Source organism: Atheta coriaria, unplaced genomic scaffold (assembly GCF_025399875.1).
Source record: "Atheta coriaria isolate IRGN ID8LTWV9N9 unplaced genomic scaffold, Caltech_Dcor_3.1 hic_scaffold_5_pilon, whole genome shotgun sequence".
Classification (NCBI taxonomy): domain Eukaryota; kingdom Metazoa; phylum Arthropoda; class Insecta; order Coleoptera; family Staphylinidae; genus Dalotia; species Dalotia coriaria.
The window spans coordinates 3,291,990-3,319,981 of record NW_027045447.1 but is presented as its reverse complement, the minus strand read 5'-3'; the positions used below and the strand labels follow the sequence as shown (position 1 = coordinate 3,319,981).

Here is a 27,992-nt window from a genome sequence, read left to right as displayed (position 1 = left end):
GGAATTAAACGTGTTACACCCAACACATTACAATAAAACAAAAATCATTTGAACCATCTATTATTTAACTTAATATACGCAATGCTTACAATAGTCACAAGTAGATCGGTTACACTCGATGGTAACACTCAAGAATTTGAAGATATTGACAATGAAGTACACGTTATTTCAACTTAATCTAGCTTATATCATACACGTGTGTTAGTATTGTAATATCTTAAGTAATATCTTAGTATCTTAAACGTTAGCTAGAATATTTCGTATAAGTTGTAATATTTCATGTATCGCAACGCAACATTTTAGTATTGTATGACGCGCACGACGAACATGGCGGACAAGGCGGAAGTGCAGAGTCACTGCGGGTCACCAGTGTCCGCCGGACTGCGGCACAGAATCGTCGTCGTCGAAATAATCGTAATCAGGACGAAGATGCACAGCAGCATGCGATCGAGAATAATCGAAGTCTGCTTCCATTCCATCTCGATCAACTCACGGCGCTCCTGTTCCGTCAAGCGCGTTTCGTTGCGGTCAATACTCGCGTGGACTTTGTTAAGGATTCGTATAATTTGATTTTCGAATGCATCTGCGGACAGAAACCCAAACATTATTATAAATTTTATACAGTAGTTTGGTAGATTGGCATTGATTGTAGTTTACGCTCGGTGGCATTTTTTGATGTGTGTACATGTGTCGCCAAGAACTAATATGTCGATGTCGATATGAAAAGAATATTGGAAACGTGCGCGATTGCGATTGATGTTTAGAGCTGTGCAGTGCGACTGTGAACTGTTGAACTATCTCGGCACAAAGCGCTGGACAGACAATCGCCATGGATGCGCATTGATTCACAACCAGCTTCACATTCACCACACATAGATACATCCTGTGCTGACAGACGAGCTAGACGCAAAAGTTATACTCAAAGTGAAGTGAATGAACATTAAAAAGAAGAATACGCGTGGAACGCATCGAATCTATTTTAGACTTTTGCAGGCGGCCATTTTGTTTTGTATTCTTTGAATTTACAACGTCACTGTGTAAATTACATGGATTTACAAAACACAATAAGTTTTGAAATCGAGAGTGAATGAAATTGAAAAAAAGGAAAGAAAGGATTCTTTTTTTTCTATGTGAAGAATGAAAATTGTGCCAATCTTGGAAGCACTGAGTAGAATTGAACTCATTCAATCGAATGAAATATTTTTTATTCGATAATTTTTTATATTCGTTAAATTCACGCTTGATTTAATCGGTTATTTGCAATGAGCAAAAAGTATTTTTGTCTTACCGAGGTTTTCCGCGCGATTCCGAGGGACAAATCTGGGGGAACGTTGTTGATGTCGATGTTGAAGATAGTATCCGTCTTCGGTGGGTACTTTATCGGTCCACGGCCATGGACTATCAAGTCTTGTGCCCGTCTGTGGATTGATTTCCTACAGAAAAACAAACAAAAAATATTCAGAAAACTTTCAAAATTAATATTATCGTCAGCTGGTGATATTTTTGCCAGAAAACTTTTTCTAATCACATTTTGCTGGTATAAATTGCTGCAAATTTTTATTATTAAAGGTGAATGATTTTCAGGGGAGCGTAATTGCATGAACACGAAGAGCATTGCAATTTAATACATTTTGGCAATCGACCCACAACAAAGGCCGCCATAGAAACCTCGAAACAAACGCTGTGTCGATACGGTTACGGTTACAGGCACACGGGCGTAAAACACTATCAAACCGTGGCAATTTGGGGAGCCACAGGAGCCGCACTCTCGCGGCACAACGCGATGAGTATAGGATTGAGATCGAACATCTGAACATGATCATTTCAGGGTTGAGGGAGAGCGCACAAAAGGGGAACTCGTAAATTCGGCGAATTGCTGGAATGTTACAAGACAAGAGTTAAAACTTGATTCAATTCACACTTCTACTATTTAAGTAGTGCTGTAATTTAATTAGGGTTGACTTATTTTACAGTTGAATTACTCTTTGGGTAAAAATCGTAGAAAGTTGATTAAAATAGTATTTGAAAGATAATTTAATAGTGTATTACACAGAATTTTTAATCAGGAATTTGTTTAGCTGATAAGTTAAAGTTGAAACAATGCATTTTTGATTGAAATACTTTGCATTATTAATTTAAGTAAAGTAAAAGTTAAACTTAATTCAAGAAAATAAGATACGAATGCGCATTTATATTTATACTAGCTTTTACCCGCGGCTATGCTCGCATTGAACAATGAAGTAGCATCACAAAAAATACACCTAATAATATTGTTAATTGGATTGAATGTTGACGTGTCTGTCGGTAATACAATGTCATGGTATTAAGATACTCAGGGCTATACGCTAGTAAAGTATCTACCTTAGCGCCGCCTCGTGGCTTATTTCTTAAATAGTGAGATCTGAAACCTTGAGTACCATATGTTATATATATACTAGTTAACCGGGCAAACGTTGTTTTGCCATATAAATTATTTCTAGTTTCTAGATAAATTTTAGTGTAGGCAAAGAGTAACTTACTTATTATAAGTGTGTCAGTATGAAAAATTTAATTAACGGAACTAATTGTGCCAAATACACTTAAAATGAATAATTTTATTATTATGAATAAAATAGTAATCTATAATATAAAAATGAATCTCAAAAGTGTTGTTAACCATTGTAAACGTTACTTACTACACTTGATACGTATACCACAATGATGGCCGAAAACTGTGTAGGGTGTGACAGAAGTCTTATTGTGTGAGTGAAATAGAAGACCGGCTTCAGTCTCATTCCTTCGAGCGGGATGAAAAGTGAATAAATTACTAAAATGGCTATAAAAAATAGGGTATTTAGTTCTTCTTCACTAAACATGATTATTCAATTTTAATAGCAAACAAATAATTTCAATTATTGTCACAATTTTATAAGTAAAGCTCTGATTGCAGGAGTGATGGAAAACCGTGGCAGCCTGGAAAAAATTCCAGAATTTGCAGTGCACATTTTGTTGGGGGTGAAAAATCTAACAATCCACTCAATGAATCTTATCACCCAACTATATTTCCTCTAATATACGTAAAAAAAAAGAAATTCTAATGCAGGTTTACGAGCTGAGAGATTGCGAAAACGACGGGAAAGAATTTGATCTGCAATAATTAATACAGCTCCAGCAGATGCTGCAGTTGATGAAATAGTTGTTTCTGAGAAACATGATATTGGCATACAAACAAAAATATTTTTTTGTCGACATTTTTTTTTAATGTTTAATTATTGATAATATATTCAATAATAAAGTGTAAACATTAGCTTGACAGGTGTAGCTTACCCACCATTTAAAAAATAAGCCACGAGGCGGCGCTAAGGTAGATACTTTACTAGCGTATACACTAGTTTGCGAAACACATGACGCAAAACGTGACGTACGCGGTAAAATTGCGAGCAATTTACGAACTAAGAAATTGCGAAAACGACTGGAAACAATTTCATCTTCAATAGTCAATGCAGCTCAAATTGTAGTTAACAATAGTAAGTAAATATAGAGTTATTCTTTTCATTGAAATATAATTTACTTATTTATTATATTAAACCTTATTATAAATTTTGTAGAGGATGAAGTTCTAATGGACCACAATGGAGATGCTGCAATTGATGAAACAGTTGTTGCTGAGAAACATAATATTGGCATACAAATTGATTCCGATTTTGAATAAAATAATGATTGTAATGACATTAATATTATGTTCTGTTGGAGCAATTATAATGAAACAACAACACAAACAAATATTTTTGTTCATCCTGGACAGAATAACAAAGAATGTGGCATTGTTGTAAATTTAGTATTTTTTGCTAAACTTTTTTTTCCTAAAAATGTCTAACTGAACAAAATCAAAATCAAATGCTGTAAAACTGCTAGAAATTAATTAAGAATACTGATATTTGACTCTTAAATATACAAAATCTTTCTCTTTGGAATGGCTGACACTCTGACAGTATTCTGATACTCATTCTTCGAGTTTTCCGGGATTTAAAGCGGGATTTATGCACAGTAGAATAATCTTCATTACCAAAGCAGCACTTGCTTCACTCTCTTCCTTAATTTGAAAGCTCAACGTTAATTATTAAATATCTACCGAGATTTAATGTCTTAAATGATGAATTACAACCATTTTCGGGAGTAAAACATCGTATTTACATTGACTAATATGTCGTATCAGAAGAGTTGTTTAGATAAAATATTACTACGTAATAAAAAATATTTATAACTGTGTGTAACCCGCGGGCATCCCCGAAAAAACGTGAATAAAACATGTATAGTGCATGAAAATATCTGCCGTCTTCTGCGGATGGCAGGGCGCGCGCGTTTCCGAAGCAAATTAAATCGTTACGTTGTCTCATCTCAATGGAATTTTCAATTTTCTCCGCGGCGAGGTTCGCGATGTTCTCCCGACGTTAGCAGCAATCTGTGATGTCGAGCGCAGCGTCGCTCATAATTCAATACGCGCGTTGCCCGTTCAGCTGATATTTCCCATCGGTTTGGTTTTCCGGACGCCGGAGACTCACGAGAGTGAAACAAGTGGGTGCTCACGCTGTTTTCTATCTTGTTTTCGTGTTTTTATTTTGTTATTTTCATAATTTGTCAATGGCGGCGGGATGAGATTTTTATTAACCTCAAACTTGATGAAGTTGACTTATGAGCGTTTTCACGAGAGTGATGTGGATGAATGAGGTTAATTTCAAGCTGTGGCGTTAAAATATTTCGATTTTATGCTATTTTATTCAAGAAGTGCGCCAAGAGAATAAAATAAACATAAATTAATCTGCATTTTAGTCAGACGCATTTTTTAAAAACTCTAGGCAACCAAACATACACAAAAACACAATAAAAGTGAAAAAAACTTTCAAACATAACCATTTATTCGTCGATGAAAGAAACTTTTTTACGCCACACCGGGGTTGTTTTTAATAGAGTTAGAGCACGAGTTTTAAAACGTTAAAACATTTGTGTTTTACAAAAGATTTCCGCGCTGGTAAAGGTGTTAATGTTGTTACGGCCGCTGCGGCGGTTAATTAAGAAGTAAATGGAAATGGCAGGGGCGTAATTGTTTGAGCGAATGAATAAACATGTAAACGAGGTTCGATAAACGCCCAACTCTCCACTTGAAGTTGTTTGAAAGTAATTTTAAAATTTTGCGCGACAAGTATTTCTTTTCATTTTCCACCGTCAAAAGCAATAAATTTAAATACACTGCATTGTCAAAATATAAAGTGCCTTAAAATTTGTTAGCATTTGTTGGAATACACGCCGTTGTTCTCCTGGCGTAAACGTAAAATATACGAAAAAGTTAAAATAAAAGAGCGAAAGTATTTCATGAACGTACGCATTTCGTATGGTTTATGCAAATATTGAACGTGATACGGGTGATACTCGCATGTAATATGAATATCTGCATGAGTTATGCAATATCATTACATGCTTATTGTTTATAATATAGCAGCGCATGAATAAAACCTGTGGAGTTTTGTATTTCATGTTTAAGAAATGAGTTCTAAAAATACCGTATACTATAGACAACCATACATATAGAATAATTTTGAGTTGTTTTAATATAGGCAACCAAATATATACAAAATTCATGTACTTACCTTATTGACTGTCCGATTTGGGAGATTCTGTGTGAGTTGAGTCATTTCGAAACGCATAAAGATCAGTCTGGACATCCGCTCCAGGACGACAGTGCGTACGATATTGGGGACGGCAGCGCCGCGCACTCCCCGATGGTAAATGTTGAGCGTGACTACCGAGAGGCCGGAGGCAAACGTGACCAGACATATGCTCGTGCCGTAATAGAGGCCTGCAAAACAAATTTATTCACTATTAATCTCAACCAATCCAAAATTCGACCCGATGTCGTTTGATTTCTTCGCTGCGACGCATAATTTATTTCCACTTTGAAAATTAAACTCAAACAAAAAGCTGTCGATAATATTTAACACACAAAACGGGGGAGAGATATGAGTTTACTTTGTAAATATATGATTTTTTTTACGTGAGGGGTTGCTTTGAAAAGTGGCTGAACGAAATGGGATATTCGGCTGAAAAGCTAAATATTGCACTATGGGTTGCGGGAATCAGAAAATCCGTCAAATGGATACATTTCTGGGTACATTATGCGCCGGAAATGGTTTTTGGTATTATCTTAATGGATTTTTTCACTACCAACACGAGTAATATAATTATTTCTTTCTAATTTTTAGTTTTTAAATAGTAACAAAGCATTTATTGCATCACAATGTGTGTATGTGGTTGCATAGCGTCGTGTGGAGTGTAATATGGAAAAACACAAAAGTAGAAAATATAGAAACGTAATATTTCAATTATAATTAAACAAAAACATCAAAAATAATGAGGATACATAATGAAAACACAGGGAAAACGTTGTAAAGTAAAGCTACAGGTAGTAAACGTATAGATAACATTCCGTGCTTTACGCATCAAAGCGATGAAACAGAAGTATAGCTTGCAAAGCGCCAGCAATAAAACCTGAAGAGCAATTTCGTAAAATTGCAACTCGGATTGATGCTCCACGCCGGTAACCATCAAACGAATTAATCCGTTTAAAGTATTTAAAAAATTAAACAAATTTTGTGTTATTTGTAACCAAATCTCGATACATGGCGGTATGTGGCTATGCTTTGAAGCATGTGCTGACTATCCTTGAGATTATTAAGCCTGTGTGCTTGTACGGCCGAAGGATGTCGGTATGATAAAACGCTGACGCTTCTTTATACTCGGTAACATCTTAAAGGCTTTTTAATACGTTCTTATTGTGCATGTGAAGTACGAGCGCTTTTGTGCACATTTTTCCTTTCCACGCACACAAGGCTAATATATCATCAGCGCATGAATAGGATCTGACTAATAAGACTTCATTTTGAGCTGCCTGCGTTAGTATAATCAGATAAATCTTAAAGAAAATACTACTAAACACATATTATATATTTTATTTGGGAAATAGTATAATTTTTAAACTCTAGGCAACCAAGTATACACAAAAATGTAATAAATGTAAAATTGCGTTAAAACATTTGTATTTACAAATGATTTCCGCATTGAAATAATATGATGATAGTATAATAAGTTGCCTACTTTGAGGCGTAGGTAGTAGTATTGAATAGCTGTCGATTTACAAAGCCGACTTTTTGTTTTTTTGGCTCTTCATCAGCGCTGCACGTGCACGATCAGTCGATTTTGGTTTGGCGCTGCGCCGCCAGCAGAATTTTACTTAATACGTGCGGCCGCCACCGCTAACGCCGCCGCCGCCGCACTTTTCCAATTCCACAGTTCCGCAGTTCGCTTAATTCGTTTGCTTAATACGTACGGTGGTGACTTATTTCGGCTGCGCACGATGTTTTCACCGCTAATGAAATTAGGAGCTTAGGCGGCGCGAGGCGGCAAGTAACGCCTCGGGCTCACCTGATATAAATTCATGCCGCCCCAGTGTCGATCGTAGGTAGATTTTTTTTCTCGAGTACAAATTTGGACTATATCCACACATTTTTAGGCAAAATTTAATGAAATACTAATGTTTTGAAAGAAATCAAACTATTTTATAGTACCTATTTTATTACTTTTATAGTAATTACTCAAAAACTAGTTGACTTTTAAAACTTATCTTTTTGCAGTTTCATTCAGAATTAAATTTACTTTAAAACTATACTTATCTTGAAATTTCATCTTTAAAAATATCAAAGTTATAGTAAGAAGAACAATAATTAATTTCCCTATAAATTTATCAACATCAACCCTTAATAAATCTCATCCAGACCCACTTATCCCATCAATTCGTGCTCATTCCTATTAGAATAATAAAATAACACGCGTAAGGTCACAGATGCGTTCTCAACACGCTCGAAAAGTTGAGATCTCCAAAATAGTTTTGGTTCTGATCTAGGTATGTAAATGTACTGCTACTTGGGTTTGGGTCGACCGGCGGTGTTTGCAGTTGATAGTTGCCTAATACATTTATACTCGGGTCTTATCACACGGTCGGATGATTAAACGTATCAGTCGCATGTATGCGTTCCAGCTGACTGGAAGGACACAACGCTGGGATAATGAGTGTCGGATTATTCCAGCATTGTGTTTACCGAAATTGACACGATTACTTTCCTCCATCCCCAAAATATTGACTCAGTGCACTTTGTTTGACTAAAATGTCAAACATTTTAATAACTTAATATATTAATTAAAACTTTACGTAATTTATAATACAGAAAATATTTTTTTCAGAGTCTTCCGAAGTGCGAAATATGTCTACTTTAATTTTCCATAAATAATTACTCCGTGAAAAAGTTGAGTTTCATCTGATAATGTGATTCGCTCGCGTCCGGCGGGAAAGTTTGATCTCTGCAACCCGTAAGTCACAAAGAAACACTCGGCGCGCAGTGAAACTAAAAGAAAACGCGAAAAAAACTCAACACACAGATGTACTTACTGATTAAAGGAGTTTTTTCCGTCGGTGGCAAAGTTTCGCGTATCGTCATCAGGAACACTGTCATTGAGAGCAGTGCACTTATGCCGAGTGTCACTTTTTCACCGGACTCCGACGGCACGTAGAAGACCAGTAGTGCTGTAAGACAACAAACACAAGTTTGAGGTTAGTTTTGTACTTATACACACTGCATCTATTCTACTATAGACTTTGTGTAAACTTACCAATACAATTAATCAAGATACATGGTAGAATCAAATTGAAAACGTAAAACATCGGACGTCTTCGGAGTTTAATACTGTACGTGATGTCCGGATAAGGTTCCGGACAACAGGAATACACATGTATGTGTTTCACCGCGTAGAAATTGAGCAAGTCGAATTCGCCATTCGGTTGATAATTCGACATGTCACCCTCTTCGGTTTGCTTCTGTAATTCTACCTGCAAATATCACAAAATTGAAATATATGGCATTGTATTGTATTGTTGGTTGCCTATAACGGAAATTTGAATGGCGATGATTTTTCATTCAGATATCGCGTAAAAATAATCGTTTTGCTTTAAATTTCGATTTCGTACGATTTCGATTTAGATAATCGTGCGTGCGCTCACGCAGAATCGCGCGAAATGCAATAAACGTGTTGCAACCTGCTTGTGCCACCGCTAATCCCCTAAACAGAAGCAAGGAATGAATTAAGGAAGGGAAGGCGCATTGTGCGCCGGAATGTTTGTTCGCGAGCACGTCATTCCGTACGAATCGTATACTCGCGCACAAATAGTATAATTAATCCGTTCGCATCGCAGTTTACAACGTTTACAACGCGTGCAATGTGACAGCGCAAACTGGGACAGGGGAAAAGACGAACACATACATAATATACACACTGAAACATTAAAAAACAATGCGGTATGACGTGTAAACGAAAGGATTTTCGTCTAAATGTTTTGGTTTTGGTTTAATCCACTGTGAGATGGATAATATGGAGTTTTTGTTATGTTGGTTGCATACATTGCGTGTATATAACCTACAACAGGCTGAAATTACTGAAAATTGTAATTTAATTTGCAAAAATAGGAACTTTCAATGTAAAACTACATAAAACTCTATTTTACGACTTTTTTTTACAATTTTGTTTTTAACTCAATTATTTACTAACCAATTTATAACAAATTTTGAACACACATAGTCTTATACTTATTCTATACATGTGTAAAATTTCATTTTGATCAGAGTTTTCTGGGTTTTTAAGGACTTAATTTTAAAAACACAAAAAAATTTGTTTTGTAATGTTGGTTGCATACATTGCGATCATATAACATACAACATGCTAAAATGGCTGAAAATTGCAGTTTAATTTTAGAATTAATGTCTAACAGTTTAATATTAAATGAGGATTGTGAGCCACAAGAAATCGGAAGTAAACTCCCAAGACCGACGCTTGGCATTTTGTGCAAAACCGGAGGAGATGTTCTTATGCTGATTACGATAACTTGCACAAGTTGATAACATCCAGTTATTAGTTAATGCGATTTCCACAAACTGATTGTTACCGCATTGCAGTCTTTTTTCATAAGTACTACTTGATATTTATATATATAGGCAACCCAAATTACAATAACCTATTATTTAACCTCACAAAAATGGCGTGCCTTTGAATACACGCAGCGTGCGCCCGCGAATTATGGATTATTAAAGAGCTTTCAAGTGTGGGGCTTCAGCGGCTGACTCGACAAGTTTACGCGTACAAACTGCCAACCGGCAACCGCCAACCGCCCTTGATTCCACTTTCCACACAGTTATAACACAGTCGGCTCAACGACAACGATAACATAGAAGTTGTGTTTAACTTTGTGAAGAGAAATGTCAAATAATATCGATATGTTGAGGTAACAATGAAGTTAATTACCACACCACCAGATTTACATTGCGAAGAACTTTATGACCGGAAGCTGAAAAATATATTTATTTCTGCAACAATGTGCTTCATTATCCAGGTTTATGTTTAAAATAAATTTTACGATTTTGTTCACACGCCAACGCAGCAATAAATAAATATTTATGGAGTGTCTTCCACGTGGCTTTACGGAAAAATTCCGGGTATATGGCGGACATTTTTCATATTTGAACACCATACAAGCTTTTATACGCTACGGTTACAAATTTCAACAAGTTTATTCAGGATTGTATCAAAAAGGTAAACGAGTTTAATATATGCAACCAAGAGAGCAGCTACTTGTGTATTGGGTTGCGTGAATTGTTTGCATATTGTTAGTCTCAGAGCAGGTAATTAATTAACCGTTATAGTTGCCCGTTAATTTGATTGTCTTGACGCGCGGAACTAATTAACTCTTTGATGGTTAATTAATTATTTCGTTTGTTTATCCATGCAATCAATCAATAGTAAAATACTACAATTTATTCATGATTTAAATATGTTTTGTGTACGTATATTTTGCACAAATCCAACACTGACATATTCTTGTCATGCGCGGGTTTTCGACTGGAGGAACAAAGCGTCTAAACATCTAAACGCCCGAACGTCGGCGAATAAAAGCGGACCATTTATCTTATCAAATCGCAAAACCATTTCACTCGTCGGCGTAACGTAAACACGCCGCGAAATGCGGAAAAAAGACGTGAATATACGAAAATGAAAGACACATTCATCCGCACTGGTGGTTAATCATGCTTTATCCAAACATCCACTGGATATAATCTATTAATTTTGATGTGATCAACTCGAAGTGCACGCCGATAAAAACACCATGTCATGTTATGACGTATTATTAGTGTTTTTTACTATAGGCAACACAAAACACATTCCGAGTATATAACTTGTACAATTGGTTGCATACCATTTTTATATTGTATAAATATCTTTTCCAAGTTAGTTCGGAATAATTTCGGACGCATTCCGGTGATTATTCGGTCGGCAAATTTGAATAGTAAACTTATTGTTATCTCAAGCTATTCTAACCGCATATCAAGGTCACGACTAATGTGATTGTTGAGTAGGAATGAATAATTATCGCATCATGACTGACAAATTAGAATTTAACCGTTTGTTTGACCTTTGTTGGGCAAATAAGGTCAGAATTTCGAAAAAAATGCACTAAATTAACACTCTATTTGAATTAAATCGACAGAGTGCATTGTATGCACTGCGAGGACAAAGCCCACTTAAAGTGTAAAAGCTCTGCGCAGCAATTTAAATGATTAATGGGTGTTTAAAGTGCGAATCGGCGAAACGAAACGAAGCGCCACGCGAATCGAACAATTCGCCAACGGATGAAGTTGCTAAAGTTGCATACATTCACAGCGCACCATGAGAGTTCATGAATGAGGTTAGGTATGAATTTTAATTGTTGGCAATTATTGCTATTGCGTGCAAATGAACAAGTGTAATTTATTGTCACTTTAGAAGTATTTAAAAGCGTTTTTTTTTGTTAAAAAAGACTGTGGACAAATGGTATAGTGGGTAGTTGTGTGTATAGGTATGTGTGTGGGGGAACAGGGATAACAGTTCCGGACACGTTTGGGTCCGATTTCGTCCGCAGTAACATGTCTTGTTTAGAATGTTCGATGTAAAGTGTTCTGGGGGCCGCCATTGGGCCGTTTCTTGTTTCGCCGCCGGTCGCAAGCGGCCGAAGTATGTGCACTGTGCACAATCGCGAAAGGATAATGGAATTACAATTCACGCCGTATTGAGTAAAAACTTTACTGGAACTTTGTATGTAAAACTATGTAAAACTCATTTTTACAAACTTTTTTTACAATTTTGTTTATAACTCAATTATTTACTAAGCGATTTAAATCAATTTTGCACACTTATAGTTAGTTACTTGATATATCAATGTATAAAATTTCATTTTGATGTGAGTTTGGATTTAGGAGATATTAGGTTTCAAAATGTAAAGAAATTGTTTAAATTTAAATTCCTAAATTACTATTTGTTTTAATTCAATTATTTCGCAACAAATTTCAATTAAATTTTGCAAATATATAGTTTTATACTTGTTCTATATACGTGTTAAATTTTATTCTACTATGAGTTTTAGTTAGTGAGATATTTAATTTTTAAACTCAAATTTTATTTAAATGTAATTTTTGCGGTTGTGACACTTGTGACGCTTTTTGAATTCGTATGGTATAATTATGCCTGATGCCTACCTGATAACCGTCGTAGGTCCACGACGCCCACTTCATGTGGCAGGTCTGGAGATCAAACGGAAAGTACTCGACGTTTATATCACAAGAGGAGCGATAAATGCCGTGTGATAGCCACACCACTTCGCCATTGCTCGAGACTATCACGTTCGTATTGATCACAGACGATTGGTATTGGGGGTCGGCGCTGAAACCAAAAAATAAACATTGCATAAACCCACTCATCAATTAACCATCCAATTAATATAAAAAACGAGTATAAATTTTTAATTTTTTTATCATACACATTTCGCAAATTGAAAAACAATGTTGCAAAAATTTTTGCGTCTATATGAGACTCCCATGTGATGGAAATTGTGTAAAATGTAAAAGGTAGAAGCGTCGACGGCGCTGCTGACGATGACATTTCCACCGTTATGTGCACGGAACGGGCGCAGTGATTGGAAAGCTCGCGCACGCATTCGGGAAACATGATTGAAAATTACCCGCGTATCCATTTGCCCTCGTACATATTGCATACCTACTTATCGCCCCGCGCGATAAACGTTGTGGTGAATTTCGCACCGCAACTATCATTAAATATTCCCCGTTTATCGGTTACTAAAAGGTTTTTGAATTTTTTCTTTTTGAAATTTGTACTTAAAATAGTAGAATATTGTTTAAAATGTCGAAGACACGGAAATTTAACGGAGATTGAATGAATTCAAGGAAAAATATTCAATTTAAACGAAAAAAAGAAATAGGAAAAATTATCAATAACTCCAAAAATATTTGAAATAAATTAATAATATTTAGTCCATTTATTAGTTATTAATAAAAATTATAATTTATTACACGGAAACATGTTTTTAAATTAAAATTAGTCAATAAATCATTAAATAAATCATTTCATTTTAAGATTTGGTAACTTTCCATCAGGAAAACTAAGAAGAATTAATTATAACTCCAGAAATATTTTAAATTAATATCAAATATTATTTATTTGAATGGATTTTAACAGAAACTATAATTTATTGCTTGAAATCATTATTTTTTGTGTTGAAACTGAAAAATTGATTAATTCAAAGATTTCACAAATTTTTGTTGCAAAACATGACAAAAATCATCGAAAACTCCAAAAATATTTTAAATAAATAAATAAGTTTTAGTTCATTTGATAGATCACGTCCAAATTTATAATATATCAGTTTATAACGTTGATTTTTTTGTTAAAATTAGACATAAATTACCCAGAAACAAAAATTTGATTAATTCTAAGATATTCAAACTTGCATTACAAGTTGCCTAAAGTTATATGGAGTGTTTCCATCTAAATGTTGTTGCACAACTAAGTATTTTGTTAGTGATTGCAAGTACGCGCACACATTTAGTATGAGAACGTGTTTATTCGAATGCTGCACGAGGATTACGTGTGCATGTCGGTAACCGAATTGCGCTCACCGCACCGAAACGCAAACTTAGTTGACGATAGTGACGGTGCGCTGCTAATTGTATCAGATGGTAATGTTGCTTGCATTAAAGCGTTTCGGCATAATGATGTGTTAGTAGGCACCAAAATCATGGTCTATCACGTTGACAGCAATCACATCTGTACTAACATCGAAGTTTATGTCTCTAAAATGTATATTAAGTTGCATAATTCACGACTTGTCAAAGAAAAGTTTATTTTTATTATTATAGGTGGCAGTGGTTGAAAATTTAAACGTGTTGAAATGAATTATTATCGTGATTAAAATATAAATATGTTTTGTCAAGGGAAGGAAACTTGAAAAAAGCATCCAATTTGATTTGGTATATTTCAGCGTGACGCCAAAAGAATATTCGTTTTTGTCGAATTGCAATAAACCGTCGTCGACGTGCGATAAACACACGAAGCACTTCACCCTATCAAACCTTTTCTGCTTTGGTTTTTCCGTTTTCCTTTTTTCTGTTTTCCATCCGCCTGTATCGAATTTCTGCACGGTTTGTACCACATTGCGTATTTGTACCTTTTTTTCTTTTTCGCACAACTTTTAAAAAGCATTTTCTGTTTTATTTCATTACCAACCATATTGATACCTGTTTTTTTTTTGTACAAATTCTCACCGCTTTTATCACTCTACCGTCCTCATGCTTTTCGCAGCCAAAAAACGCGGCAGTACACAGATAAAGTAATAAAAGCGTTTTAAATGGAAGGTATTATGCGCCACCAAGTGGGAAACGCGGCTCAAGTCAACACAACATGATGTCGCATGAACGTATTTACGAGTTGTTTTCTCTGCGTTTGTGTGTGTGGGTTGTGTATTTTGCGTAATAAACAGGTGCGCGCCTAGAGGGCTCGCAGACTTGCATCGTTTTTTAATTGAATTTTAAATCGGTCGCACGACTGTGTCAAAAGCGCTCACGCCATTGCTAAACGGAAAGTACGCAACTTAATTAACATACCGGTGGAAATCGATAATAGCAATTCATATTCTAAGCGATTTTTTAATGGTGAACACACAGAATAAGCAAAAATAAATAAAAAATAAAATCTCATTGTATATTTTTATAGGCTACTAAAATATACAATGTGTTTATAGAACTAGAAAAATAATTAGAAACAAAATTAGAAGTTTTTTTTAGTGAACTCAAATAAATACACTGTAAAATATACACAGGCTACCAGGCTACTAAATTATACCATATGTTCATAAAATCATAGAAAAACAATTATTACTAAAAATTTTGAAAGTTATTTTTGTTTTAAATATTGAAATCAATTGTTTCTCACCGTTTTGTAAAATACTTAAAGAGAATTAAGACAAATATGGATTAAAACACACTGTATAGTTTAATAAATTACTAAAATATACAATATGTTTATATAATGATTGAAAAAAAATTAATTACAAACAAATATGAAGGTTATTTTCTGTTTAAATATTCAAATCGATTGTGATTACCATTTCAACCAACCACCCATCACAAATTTGAATAATCTCCACACGTGCATAAAAATTAAGCCAGTTTTTGCGTTTTAATCCCATGCGCCAAATCTGACTAATGATAAAACCGAAATTAAGTGCTTATTTATATGCATCTCTGGTGCCCCCCTTTCATAATCTTAGGATTAATCGACTGCAACTCATCTGCTACTTTTATATTCATTAAAAGTAAGATTTAAAAAGACTAAGTGCTTGCTAATGAAGTTGCTTACAAATTTAATTGTAATTAGATTTAATTAGGCTACGTCTCAACCGTCAACAAATCTCAGTGTGTTTTATAAGTTTTTTTGTCCGCTAAATAATGATGAAGTATATGGTGGAGGCGCCAACAGCATGTGACATTAACTTCTAGAGCAGATTATATCAACGAGCTAGAGGCGGTAATTGGGGAATTAAGTAATTGGATGGATGTAATTAGGATGAAAGTGTTTTTGCGACAGGGATGGATAACACAAAATTGAATCAATAAGTGAGATTTTTGGAGACATTTTGTCATTTTGTCGAAAAATTTAAGATTTTTATAAATTCTGATTAATTTTAAAACATTTCATAGATTATATTCTTATCTAGGGAATAAAGCCAAAATTACGTCTCTATTTGCTTTAGTTTTGGAGTTAGAGTTAAAAAAATATTTAAAAAATCAGCAAAATCTTAATTACTGAGATATTTGGACAAAGTTTGTCATTTTGTCCGAAGTTGTGAGTTTTTAATCTAAATTGCACTGATTTGTTCATTTTTGCATAGAATAATTTATAGGTTTTATTGATATTTACCTTATTAAACAAAAATTACATTTCTATCTGCTCTAAATGGCTAAAAAGTATTGAAAAAAATTAGTTAAACATTAATATTATATAGAATAAAGAAAGGATTTATTTCCGGAGGGTTACGACCTTGGCTCACATCGACCAATATTCGGATTAACGTTGGCTGACTTTTCCGGCGCGCGCTAATTTTAGATACTGCTCCTGTCGTGAGTCAAAGTCACGACTCGTTCGTCCGAATCCGAATTCCGGGATCTACCACGAGTGAATTATGTACGACATTTGATGGTACTAAAATTTTAAATATAATGTTTTTCATTCTCTAACATTTCCTCATTTGCTTGTTGGTTGTAAAATCACTTCAAATGTAAAGTCGCAGCCGTGCGGAACGTAAGGGAACAATCAGCGGAAAACCTGCGCACGTGTGCGTCTCGAGAGGCAGAGCACGAGTTGGTAGCAAAACAAATTAATTAGCACACGATTTCGCTTTCGGTCGCTTCACAGCATTTATAATTGTGATTCTGGAGCTATTAATATGCACAATCGATGCGTAAATCGTTGATTAAGTGCATAAATGATTTAAATTTCCGGTGTTTTAGTTGTTATTCTGCTATTTCTAGTCATAAGGAATCCAATAAATTGAAAATAATAAAATCGGTCCAAACGTTCTTGAGTTATAAACATAACTTGATATTGCTTGTTTTGTAACACCATCTGGTGAGAAAATAGTGAACTTACTTGTTATAAAGGATAATATCCGGCCGCCATACTCGTTGGAATGGTATTCGAATCACTTTGATGCCCGCAAACTCCGATACGTTCCATTTGAGATGATGGTCGATCCAAATTTGTGTAATCCAACAATTTGTGGTCAAAATTTGATTTTTTTCATCCTGTAACACAAAAAACACAAAGTTTGAATGCATTTCCAGATGTTAGTTTGCATGAGCAATGTCTACAAAACAGCATTTCCACTTATAATCGGCGGAAATGCGGAAATAAAAGCGATTGCGGCCTGCCACAGTTAAAACCCACCCACCTACGCCGATTTTCCATTCGAGCGCGTCTTTCACACCTCCGCTAGCATTCTAATTCCTTCTCGCGAATTTATTTATACGGAACGAACACACCGCCAAGCTCTGAAGCAATTTCAAACGTGGAAAAGCACTTTGGCGATGCGTTTTCGCAATGAGTTTTAATCGTCGCAAAGCTCCGAATTCAACAACACCAACTACACACATAGAAATACAAGAAACAGGTTTCACGCGGTGAAAAGGGGAGACGAAAGTGAACGCGAAACAAAACGAACATGGGCGCTGTGCGCTCGACTGAATGAATTGGCCCTCTGCGCTGATATCACTTCCGGTTTTGAAATTGTGTCGGAAACAGCAGTCGTTTCGAAAAGGTGCCGAAATCACAACGTCTTATCACTCTTATGAGGTTTACAAGGATAATAATCCATTATTTTATACAGGATGTTACAGAAAATTCTAATAAAAACACAAAAAATGATTTTTTTCTTTCTATATACTCTGTATATGAGTGTAAATGAAAGTGCGAAAAAGAAACATGGAAAATTAAGCAACTCGTTTACCGAAAAGCTTCAAAGAGGCATTTAGCCCACGCGAGTTGAGCTCGCAGCTCACTCCCGAGGGATTCGTTAACATCCCCCGCGCCAGGAAAACCAAAAGCAGATGCGGAATAAAAGCGGACGACTTTTAATTCGCCATCGTAATAAAGAGATACTCGAGATATCTACTCGTATATGGATATGGCTTTATTTTCGTTTACTTTTTCTTCTTTTAAAGGCTTCACGGGAAAAATCACAAAAAAATTGTGAAATCTGTTGAGATTTGCGGGGCATCAAGACGAATTCACGTTTTTAATTTTGACTAATCCGCTGAGGATAACCCAAATAAAGATGGAGAGTGTTTTTTAATGAAGATGGAGGTTATTTTAATATAAAGTGAAGCTATCATTAAAATGCTAATATTTTTTCGCTGAATTTTTAGTTTTACACTAGTAAAATAAATTTATTTTTTGAATCACATCCCAAAACACGTAATTAGTTACCGAAAATAACCTAATTTTGTAAATATTGTCTTTTAGCGTGTGTTCTGTTGACTTTCAGACAAAATTAATTTTGTCTGATTTAATTACGGCGTATATTAAATTAACCCACACGCGTTTTAGCGAAATTTGTTCCACAAACTTATCAAAACCGCGCGTAGATAGATACACACACAGATACACGCAACTCGTAGAAATGCGGCATGTGTAAACACAATAAACGTAATTATAACAATATTCGTGAAATTGCTCGAATAAGAGCATACTTACAACATCGATGATGTGATGCAGAGAGACGCCGAAAATCACAGTGAGCGGTAGCGATGAGTTTTCGGCTGGTCGCACCGCAGGATCGTAGTTGGCCATTAAGTGTCGCATTAGGCGTGCTTCATTTTCGTCTCCCAAACATTTACCTAGAAAAATAACAAAAATTGTTTTAGAAAAAATGATTTTCAGGTTTTTTAAGGGTTTAGGTTATGTTTTAAAGACTTTAGGCGTTAAACATTGAGATTTTGTTTCATAGATGGCGCTACCAACGTTTTAACAGTCTTTTTATATCCCTTGAAAAATATTTAAGGATTTTATTATTATTTGGTTCTTACAATCTCTTATTTTTCTATAAACCATTGTTAAAAAAAACAAAATTAATTCAAAGTTTGTTGTTAGATAGCGCTACTATTTAATTTTAAAATTTTTAATTTAATATTGTAGTTTTTTAAATTTTATTTTTGCTAAAATACGAAACTTATAGTTTTTTCTTCTAAAATTAGTTTCAAATTGATTAAACTAATTTACCGCTAGATGGCAGCACTCTCCAACTATTAATTCCCCGAAATAAATAAATCTAAACAAGATTGATTTATACCAAAACTAATAATTTATTAATAAAGGTTTTTCAAAGTTTCAAAATCCAATTTATCAATTTTGCGCCCCGCCTTGTAACCTGAAACCTGAGCATGAGTATGAGTTTCGAAGGGGATTTCGAATTGGCGGATTCGAGATCGGAAAGTTTTGCGCTAAAACGCTCTTCTAGAAAAGCCTCTAGACGAGCATTATCTATTCATCGAGAACGGCGCGTTGCGGTGCGCACTGCAATGGAAATTAATTGGGCGCAAACTTGTAGAGCAGGGAATACCACCTGTCTGTTACTGGTTACAACTCGTCAACACCCACGCATGTAATCACGCACGCATACAAACACGGAATATCTAAATGGGTATGCAAATCGGATACTATCAGCCAATGTGTGCAGACATATGTTACATGGGATTCAATGAAAGTTTTCAGACCATTATATGTTTGATTTCATTTTAATTCGGGTTCCAATTTGAATGACGTTTATTTTTTACAATTTTAACAAAAACCGATTTTTTGCTTGGTTAAATTTAACTGCAGTGAAGATTATTTATGTTTGTAGTTAGTTTTATTTGGATTTTGTGTTCAAATACTGCTTTTTATTATCGGTACTTGTTAATTAACTAAAAAGTACAAAATCAGTCAAAATATTATTTTACATTTCATTTTTGAATTTATAAGCTTCGAAATATTGCGCATTCGATAGTCAGCCCTAGAATTTAATTAGAGCGAAATTGCAATTAGCGTAGCTTTTGATTGATTCTATTATTAAATCCTCTAAACTAATGAAAGCAAAATGTTGTGTGAAATAAAACACAAAACCAACAATAAATAAATAAATCTTCTCATCTCTTCTCTAAAATATTAAAAAAATATTTTATTTTATATTGCTGAAAATTTATTATATTTAAAAAAATATTGGTTTGATGCCAAGGCATTTATTTAACGCGTATGTCAGCGTATGTTATCTAGCACCAAGTTTTTTGCGTTTTTATTTTGTAAAAAGTGTACCCTGTACGCTTTACGAATAAAAAGAATAAAGTCTTCGACTAGACGTGAAGCTTTAATGCTCGACCGAGGCGTTGATGAGCACTGAAAATTCGCATCAGATGCTATTAACGGATGAATTCGCGCAGTAACTCTGTTTTATCGACATATTTATTTCGGTGACGTTGTGTAAAGTGAAGATTGTAGCTAGAAGATAATGTTTATTATAGACTTAAAAGTGAAACAACTAAAAAAAGTTATTTTATAAGGATTTCCACAATAAAATAGTTTGCATATTATTTTATACTCATATTTTTATGAAAGAAAGTGTGTGGTGCTTCGATATTTACAGCATAAAGTTTTTTTCTTTCATTGCAATAACAAATTTAAATTAAATTCAGTTAATAATTAGTTTCCGACGACATTTTGATGTGGAAAGCTTGCTAAGACTGCTAGTTATTAATAAACGAAATAAAATCAATAAGAAGTTTTTCCATTTGACTGTTGACTGAAATATTCTTCAAAGAAAAAATGATCAGTTGATCATAGTACCTGCATTTCAAGCATCGATGTGTAATCAAGTTGAAATTAAATTAGCTCTTGAGTTGAGTCTATTCTGAACTAAAAATCATGAAATCAATTTTAACTAGGTACATACAATTGCAATTTTATTAATTTTAAAAACAAGTATCATTTAAAATCGATCCAAACAAAGGAGATTTCCATGTAGAATTTGTCGGTTTTATAGCAACGAATTCATTAATACGACGCGCACCGGAATTACGAAAATATGCGTGAGCGTGAATTTTGCTCATTCCGGCGCGTTTGCAAATTATGCGAGATATTTCAAATCTGCGCGCGGCGCATTAATTCGCCTCGCGCCATTCCACCATTCTTAAATGAATGCATTAGAAAGCAAATCACACCACGGGCAAAACCGCTGCAATCTTAATAATTTCCATCGGTAAATTTTAGGTTTTAATAAGTTTCACGTCTAACATTCACCATTGTAATAAACTTTCGCGACATCTATTGCTATCTATTCATTTCACGATAGACAAATTATTTTCTTATACACTTTTCACTTGGATTCGTTTAGTAGTAAATTATCTGGACGTTTTTACAAATAGTAGAAGGGTTTGCTTTTTATTACGTCCAGAGTGCTAGTCATTAGAAAATAATAATGAAAAACCTGCAGCACGAGACGTGCGCGAAATGTACGAAGAGTAAAAAAAGACAATGGTGAAATCTTTTAAGTGATGGCATGAAATGGCGTCGTGGTGCGCTTTACAGGTGAGGGCATTTTTACCTCAGCACATTTTACTCTCTAACGAGTTACCACACGAACGAATTAAAGGAAAAATATCGTTTTTCCAGCGTGAAAATACAAAAAATCATTTTTTTACATTTAAAATATGAAATAATCCGCACGTAAAATAACGAAATTTAATTAACTAATTCAGTGTTATGTGGAAATTCAAAATATGCTGATTTGGCGATTGTTCCATCTGCTTCCATTTGACAACAAACTTGTAGACGAACGAAAACTTTGTTTTGTTGATTTATGACTTTCATTAAAACTTTGCATTTCGTTTTTGTCCACGTACAATACCACCGGAAAGTGATAACAAAATTGAATATCCTATTTTGTTAATTAAATAAATAAATATACAATATATTGTGTAATATGTAATATGTGTTGCCAATATTAAACAATTTTATATTTCTAACCACAACTCACAGCGCTCTTATGGAAATATGTTTAACACCCAAATATTTCTTGTGGTTCCTGGCGGAAACCGCAAATCGAAACTTCATCATTAGCCCGATGATTAATGGTCACGAGCTCCACCCAAACCAAGTAGTACTCAATGTTTCTTTTGATTCGCTCCATCGCCCCCTTACAAAATACAAAAATTTAATGATTGCGAGTTTTTCATAAATTCAACGACATTTTTTAGCACGCTGTGAATTATTCAACAATTCCGCGTATTCTCTTTCGATGTGTGAATACGTGTCCAGAATGTAAAAAACGCGTGTCCCTCTGGTGTCACCTTTGCTTACTTTACGTATAACTACACGCTTTCTAGGCTTATCCTGGCTTTCAGCACAAAAATAACACACGCACGTGTTGTTTATTCTTATTCCTAGAATATTACAATCATTTTTCTTGTCCCAGATAGCCATACCTTTATAACCTAATAAAAAAATATTTTATAAGATAGGCAACCAAATATGCAGTTATAAAAGGTTTAAATTGAGATTGCAGTCCTTTGTGGGAATTAATCCGTAGAAAATGTTTGCTTTATTAGGCCACTGAATGAACAATTTGCTATGGGGGTGATCGACGCCATCTTAGATAAACACTACGTGACTGCTTTACGTAATGCGTAAATTAATAACCCGCAAGAACGGGCCGTGAAGTCGGCGCCGTAATGAAATGCATGAACTACCCCTAGACGCGGGCGTCTCGAGGCTAGACTAACAAGAAAAAAGGGCGCATAACGAAAATACGAGATTTGTTTGTACAAAGCGCACGAAATCCACCAGAGTTGTTCGTGTTTTTCTTTCACTTTTTTACAATTCAGGTATTTTAGGTCCTAAGAAGCACTCTTGGACCCATACCCACGTAAAAATACAATAATAGTAATTTTTTTAAGTTAAATTAGGTCATGTTTATGTTTTGTTAGGTTATGTTACTAAATTTATGTTATCTGCTTTGCTGACAATCACAAAGCACTCAAGCAGAAGTTTTCCGTCATCTAATGTAATGACATATCGAGTTTCTATACGCGTCAGCGATCAATCACGCCCAACACTCCTAAAAAAAAAACAACAAAAAATAAAAAAACAACGTAAAATTCTGCATTCCGAGTTGGTGTGTTCATAACTTTTGTAACGTGTCAAAATCAAGCTATAGGATAGTATTACTGAATGTCACACACGCCACCGGGTAGAGGGATGTTTTAAGTCTGTGCGCAAATTGATCTAAATGGTCCAGCACGCTATTTGGGTGACAGCGTGACGTTATATCCATCATCGTGTCAAACTCTCCGTCGCGAACACTCAAGGATGACACCTTTTATCTTCTAATCTCTGATACTACTGCTAAAAAAATTTAAGCGTTGGTCTTTTTATAATTTTTTAATGTTTTTTTTAATTTTTGGTTTATGTTGATGTGTGTGAGAAAATTTGGTGAGCAATTTAGCGTACGGAATTTTTAAGTGATTCTCGAGCAATTAATGCCGAACGTAATAAATTTTGCTACCGACACCTCCAGCGCCAACGCAGAGTCCAATTGATCCGCGTGGTGCGCCCAGCAATCGGAGTTTGATTAATGTTCATGTCTATTGGATTTCCACTTACGTGCGAATTTTTGTTGGGGAGTACATTTTCTACCGAAAACAAAAATGAGCAACAAAATCCACTTGTAATCTTTTGTTTTTTATCAATTTCAAGCCGCTGGGACATTGGGGATATTAATTTATTAGCGCGCATTAATGGTGACCAAAATGTGGGGGTGTTTTGGGTTTAAACACTTCCCTAAAGAGCACTTAACGCGGCGAACCGGACACAAGTTCATACATAGATAATTATTAATGTATTAATTATTTATTCCACTATTAAACGTTAATTATTGATTGAAAACTACGTTTCTATCCATTTTAGTGCGTAATACTTCACATATTTCATTTTAGTTTAACGTAACTGTATATTTGGTTGCCTATATTTAATTTTAACTATAATTTAATTATATTTATATTAATTTAAATATTGTTATAATTTAATGTATCAAGTATTTCTTTCATGTTTTCATGTAGTTTATAATAATTAATGAAAAACTAAGAAAATATTATGTTTATATATATACTGCTCATAAAATATTTTAACTGTGCACAAATGTATACTCGGTTGCCAATAGTTACATTTCACCTTAATTTATGTTTATTTATGATTAATGTGCATGTTTTGAGTGTAAATAATGTTATAATCCTTTGAAATTGAATCCCTTGATACTCGTGCACCCTGAAGAATACTAGAATACTGCTATTGGCAGAAGTAATTGAGGATGTTAAAACGATTCAATATGTCTTGTGTTCCAGCGTCCACTTTCGGCACGTTCACAGTTTGCACTCGCATTTAACTTAACAAATCGGCGGTGATATTTCGATGTGACAAATGGTCACCATTACATCTGTTTTAAACCACAAAAAAGTTTTTTAAGGAAAAGAAAAATTCGAAATACAAAAAAAATATTATGCCAATGAATAATTGATAATTTCCAATCTCCTAAGGGTATTATTCCTACAAATAATTAAATTTACCTTCTGGTAAAGTCTTGTTTTTTATTTGGGCGTTTTAGCATATTTTTTGGATTTCCTTTGTGTATTGATGTCCAATGTGCCGCTTGCAGGCCTTAATATATAGCTACCTGTTACTTTTTTGCCTTTTTGGCTTCTTTACCTCCGCCTACGAGTTGTATTTTGTTCTTTGGTTGTTCTTCCGGTTGCTTCTGACTTTGTACACGTTTCCGATTCCGTTAACATTAGAAAAACACATCCTAAACAAGCATAAAGGTGCAGACAAACTAAAACAACCCTTAAAAATACAAAAATAGTATTTTTACATCCGCTGTAAAAATTATTCAATTAATAAATTTATTTTAATGCATTTTTGTGTTGCGACGAGTAAATTTTAACTACTTTATTATGATATATTAATTTCTGCAACCAATTAACTCGAATGTTATCATTGTATAACGTTTTTTTGCAACAATAAAGAATTCACTGCAGTTGTGAACAAAAGCGGTCGACATACAGTGGACATAATGGATATTACGGGATTACGACTTTTTGTTTTCCAAACCAGGATGCGTGACGATCGTGCGTTGCTTTTTCATAATTGCCGCGCGCGTTTCTTTGTTCCCGGCGCTGAAATCCTTCCCATTCCTCTCTCACAAAAAGAACTCTACTTTTTTGGCCTTGGGTTTTTTCGTTTTTTCGCCGTATTAGTCCAATTTGAGAGAATCTGGTCGTGTCTATTAGTCGGAATCACCAATGCGTTTACTCAACTACTGAATTACTTAAATCTCATTCCGAAAACTGTAGAAAAAAACGAACGAATTGAGATAAAAACTATTATTGCTTTATTTATTGCTTAATCGTCGTAAAAATCAAGCGATAATATTAATTTTAATTCAGTTTAGTGTTATGTTTGAAAAAATTGTGATATTCTGGGTTGCCTACAGTAAAATATTTAATAACCTCAATAATACAGGGGATTTGATCTAATTTTCAAGTTTTATCTATATACCTAGTGCTTTTTAACGCGCGCAAACTCAACAATCCATCAAAAGTTAAAATTACGTTTAAAAACACACCACTCGCTGATCCTGCTCATTCCTGGCACGTCCTGTATTCGCACGCGATGTAATAAGCAGCGAAAAACTCGTGTTTAGATAAAGCGCGACCGAAGAAAAAAAAAACGAAAAGTTTTTCAGCAATCTTCATAATCTCATTTAAATCGTCTACGTTAAAAAGAAACTTGAGCTTTGAGCTTACGAATTTCCACTTTTGGTTCCGAACTCATTTTCATTTTCGTTTTTGTGATTTGATAACTTCTTTAGCTTCTTATTTCTCACGCAAAACAACAAAGAAAAAAAAAAACGAAATTGTAAAGTCATTTTAATTATTACTGTAGTAGCTGCTGGAAATTGTCCTCGATCGCGATGATTTAAATTCACGCGACGCAGGATCACTACTCGAAGTCATTTAAATTTTAGTTAAGAGGTTAGCAGGAACACGTTGGCGCTAATTAAACACTTGCAATCGTTGCTGGTTTTAATTAATTTCTCGTTTTGCTATCAACTTTATCAACTTTAGTATTGTGAAGGCACAGGGAGGAAAAAATGTGACGAGGCGAAATAAGTCGAGTGAAAGAAATTCGTTTTGGGAAAGTTATCAAAAACGAATTATGAGCGCGCGACATGATTTGCACAGGAAAAATTGCGCAAAACTAAGCTCAGAATGGAGAAATTAATTGGAAGCTGTGTGCGCGCGGACGGAAAGAAAGGTGTATGCAAATTAGGTGCTAAGAACTTGTCAACGTTATTAAAAGTGTACGCGCATTTTTAAATGTTAATTAAAACACTAAAACGATGAAAATTGCAAAAAATGAAGAAGAAATGAATTAAAATGGTGTTTTAATGTCAAGGCAGTACAATATATTTATGTAAAATCATGCATTAGTTTAAAATTATTAATTAGATAGACTATTTTATTTTTAAAAAAGTTGAAAATGGGGAAAAGTTGAGATTTGTTAAAATTTTGGATAAAATTTTCACTGTATATATGCAGTGATTTAATTGAGTGAATTAATTAAATTGACGTAAATTTAGTAATAAATAATATTTAACATATTTTTTTAATTAATTTAAAATTGAGATAAAACGTAGACAAAATTAAAATTTTCCCAAAAAAAATTCAGAAACATTAACACTAACATTGTATTTTTGGGTTTGGGCTTAAAATGAATTGTTAAATCTATCATAAATTTATTGTGAAATAAAGCACACATTCTTTTTCGTTAATTTTGGTTTAAAATTAAGTTTTCAATTAGAAAAATATAAAAAATTTCGGAAAATTTTGAGAAAAAACGCATGACTATTGTATTTTTGGGTCAAGGCAATTGCCAAACCCAACCTAAATTTTATATTAAATAACAAAGCACATATTTTTCTATTAAAAAATCAAAATTGTTTCCAATAATTTAGAACAAAAACGTATAAAAACAGTGTTTTTGTGTCTAAGCCGTGAATTGTATGCAAAGTCCGACCTAAATTTAGCATTAAATTTAATTATTTCCAAGAAAATTGCAAAATCGCTTTGGGAACAACCAATAATTTTTTTTTTGAATTTCAATTGAATTTGTTTCGCACAGATCTTATCATAATGTTATCTTTATTCTTGTATGCTGCCACAGACAGAGTTAACTTAATCCGTGGTAATATACAGTATACAAAAGCTCTCAAGGATTTTAATGAAATTTTTATTACTGCTTTAATTTTTTTGCCCCGCTTCTTTGTGTGTCTTACTCATTTCACTTTTGCGAACATAAAATTCATAATAAAATACTCACCAAACTTAATGAAGAGAACTAAAAGTATTATCATCTTTTCGTTGGCGAACATGTTAATAGTTGTTAATTTAATTACGAATTTAATTAGTAGCGCACTTTAACAATTTATCTAAATTTTTACTCTTGGTTAGATTTTATGTCGCACATAATTTTAACGCGGTTTAATTTTATTAATTTTACGAGTTGTAATAAATTTCTGTTGAGATTAGATGTGCGCAACATATTATTATTAAATTTTAGTAGTTTTGAAGTGTTTGACAACTTGTTATTATTGACTTTATGAAACAACCATTTGAGTCGCAGTCGAAGGGAATATTAATGTCTTCGATTCGGAGTTGGTGGTGCGTCTGAAGGCCGTCACTCATCTTGCTTTGTGCGCGTTTCCGGCGCGAATAAAAACCGTGCGCTTTGTTCTATTGTTTCAACGGGTTGCGATCATTTTTTCCCGGTGTGACAACAACTGAATCGAACGCTTTGATTTGTTTTGTTTTGGTTTTCGGGGTGTCTTTGGCGAGTTGGCGAAGAGTTGCGCGTCGGACATCGCCAGCGCGATCCGGGGGGTGCGATGTCGT

General features: G+C 34.3%; 1 protein-coding gene across 1 annotated transcript; it reads right to left on the bottom strand.

Moving 5' to 3' along the window:
• Window positions 1-43: 43 nt before the first annotated feature.
• Window positions 44-27,992, bottom strand: LOC135792470 (neuronal acetylcholine receptor subunit alpha-10-like). Its single transcript, XM_065303116.1, has 9 exons — window positions 27,421-27,992; window positions 18,712-18,854; window positions 17,110-17,264; window positions 12,645-12,828; window positions 8,698-8,914; window positions 8,477-8,611; window positions 5,625-5,833; window positions 1,289-1,433; window positions 44-583 (listed from the first exon to the last, which is right to left on the bottom strand). The coding sequence occupies exons 1-9, from the start codon at window positions 27,470-27,472 to the stop codon at window positions 354-356; spliced, it is 1,470 nt and encodes a 489-aa protein (XP_065159188.1). The 5' UTR covers window positions 27,473-27,992; the 3' UTR covers window positions 44-353.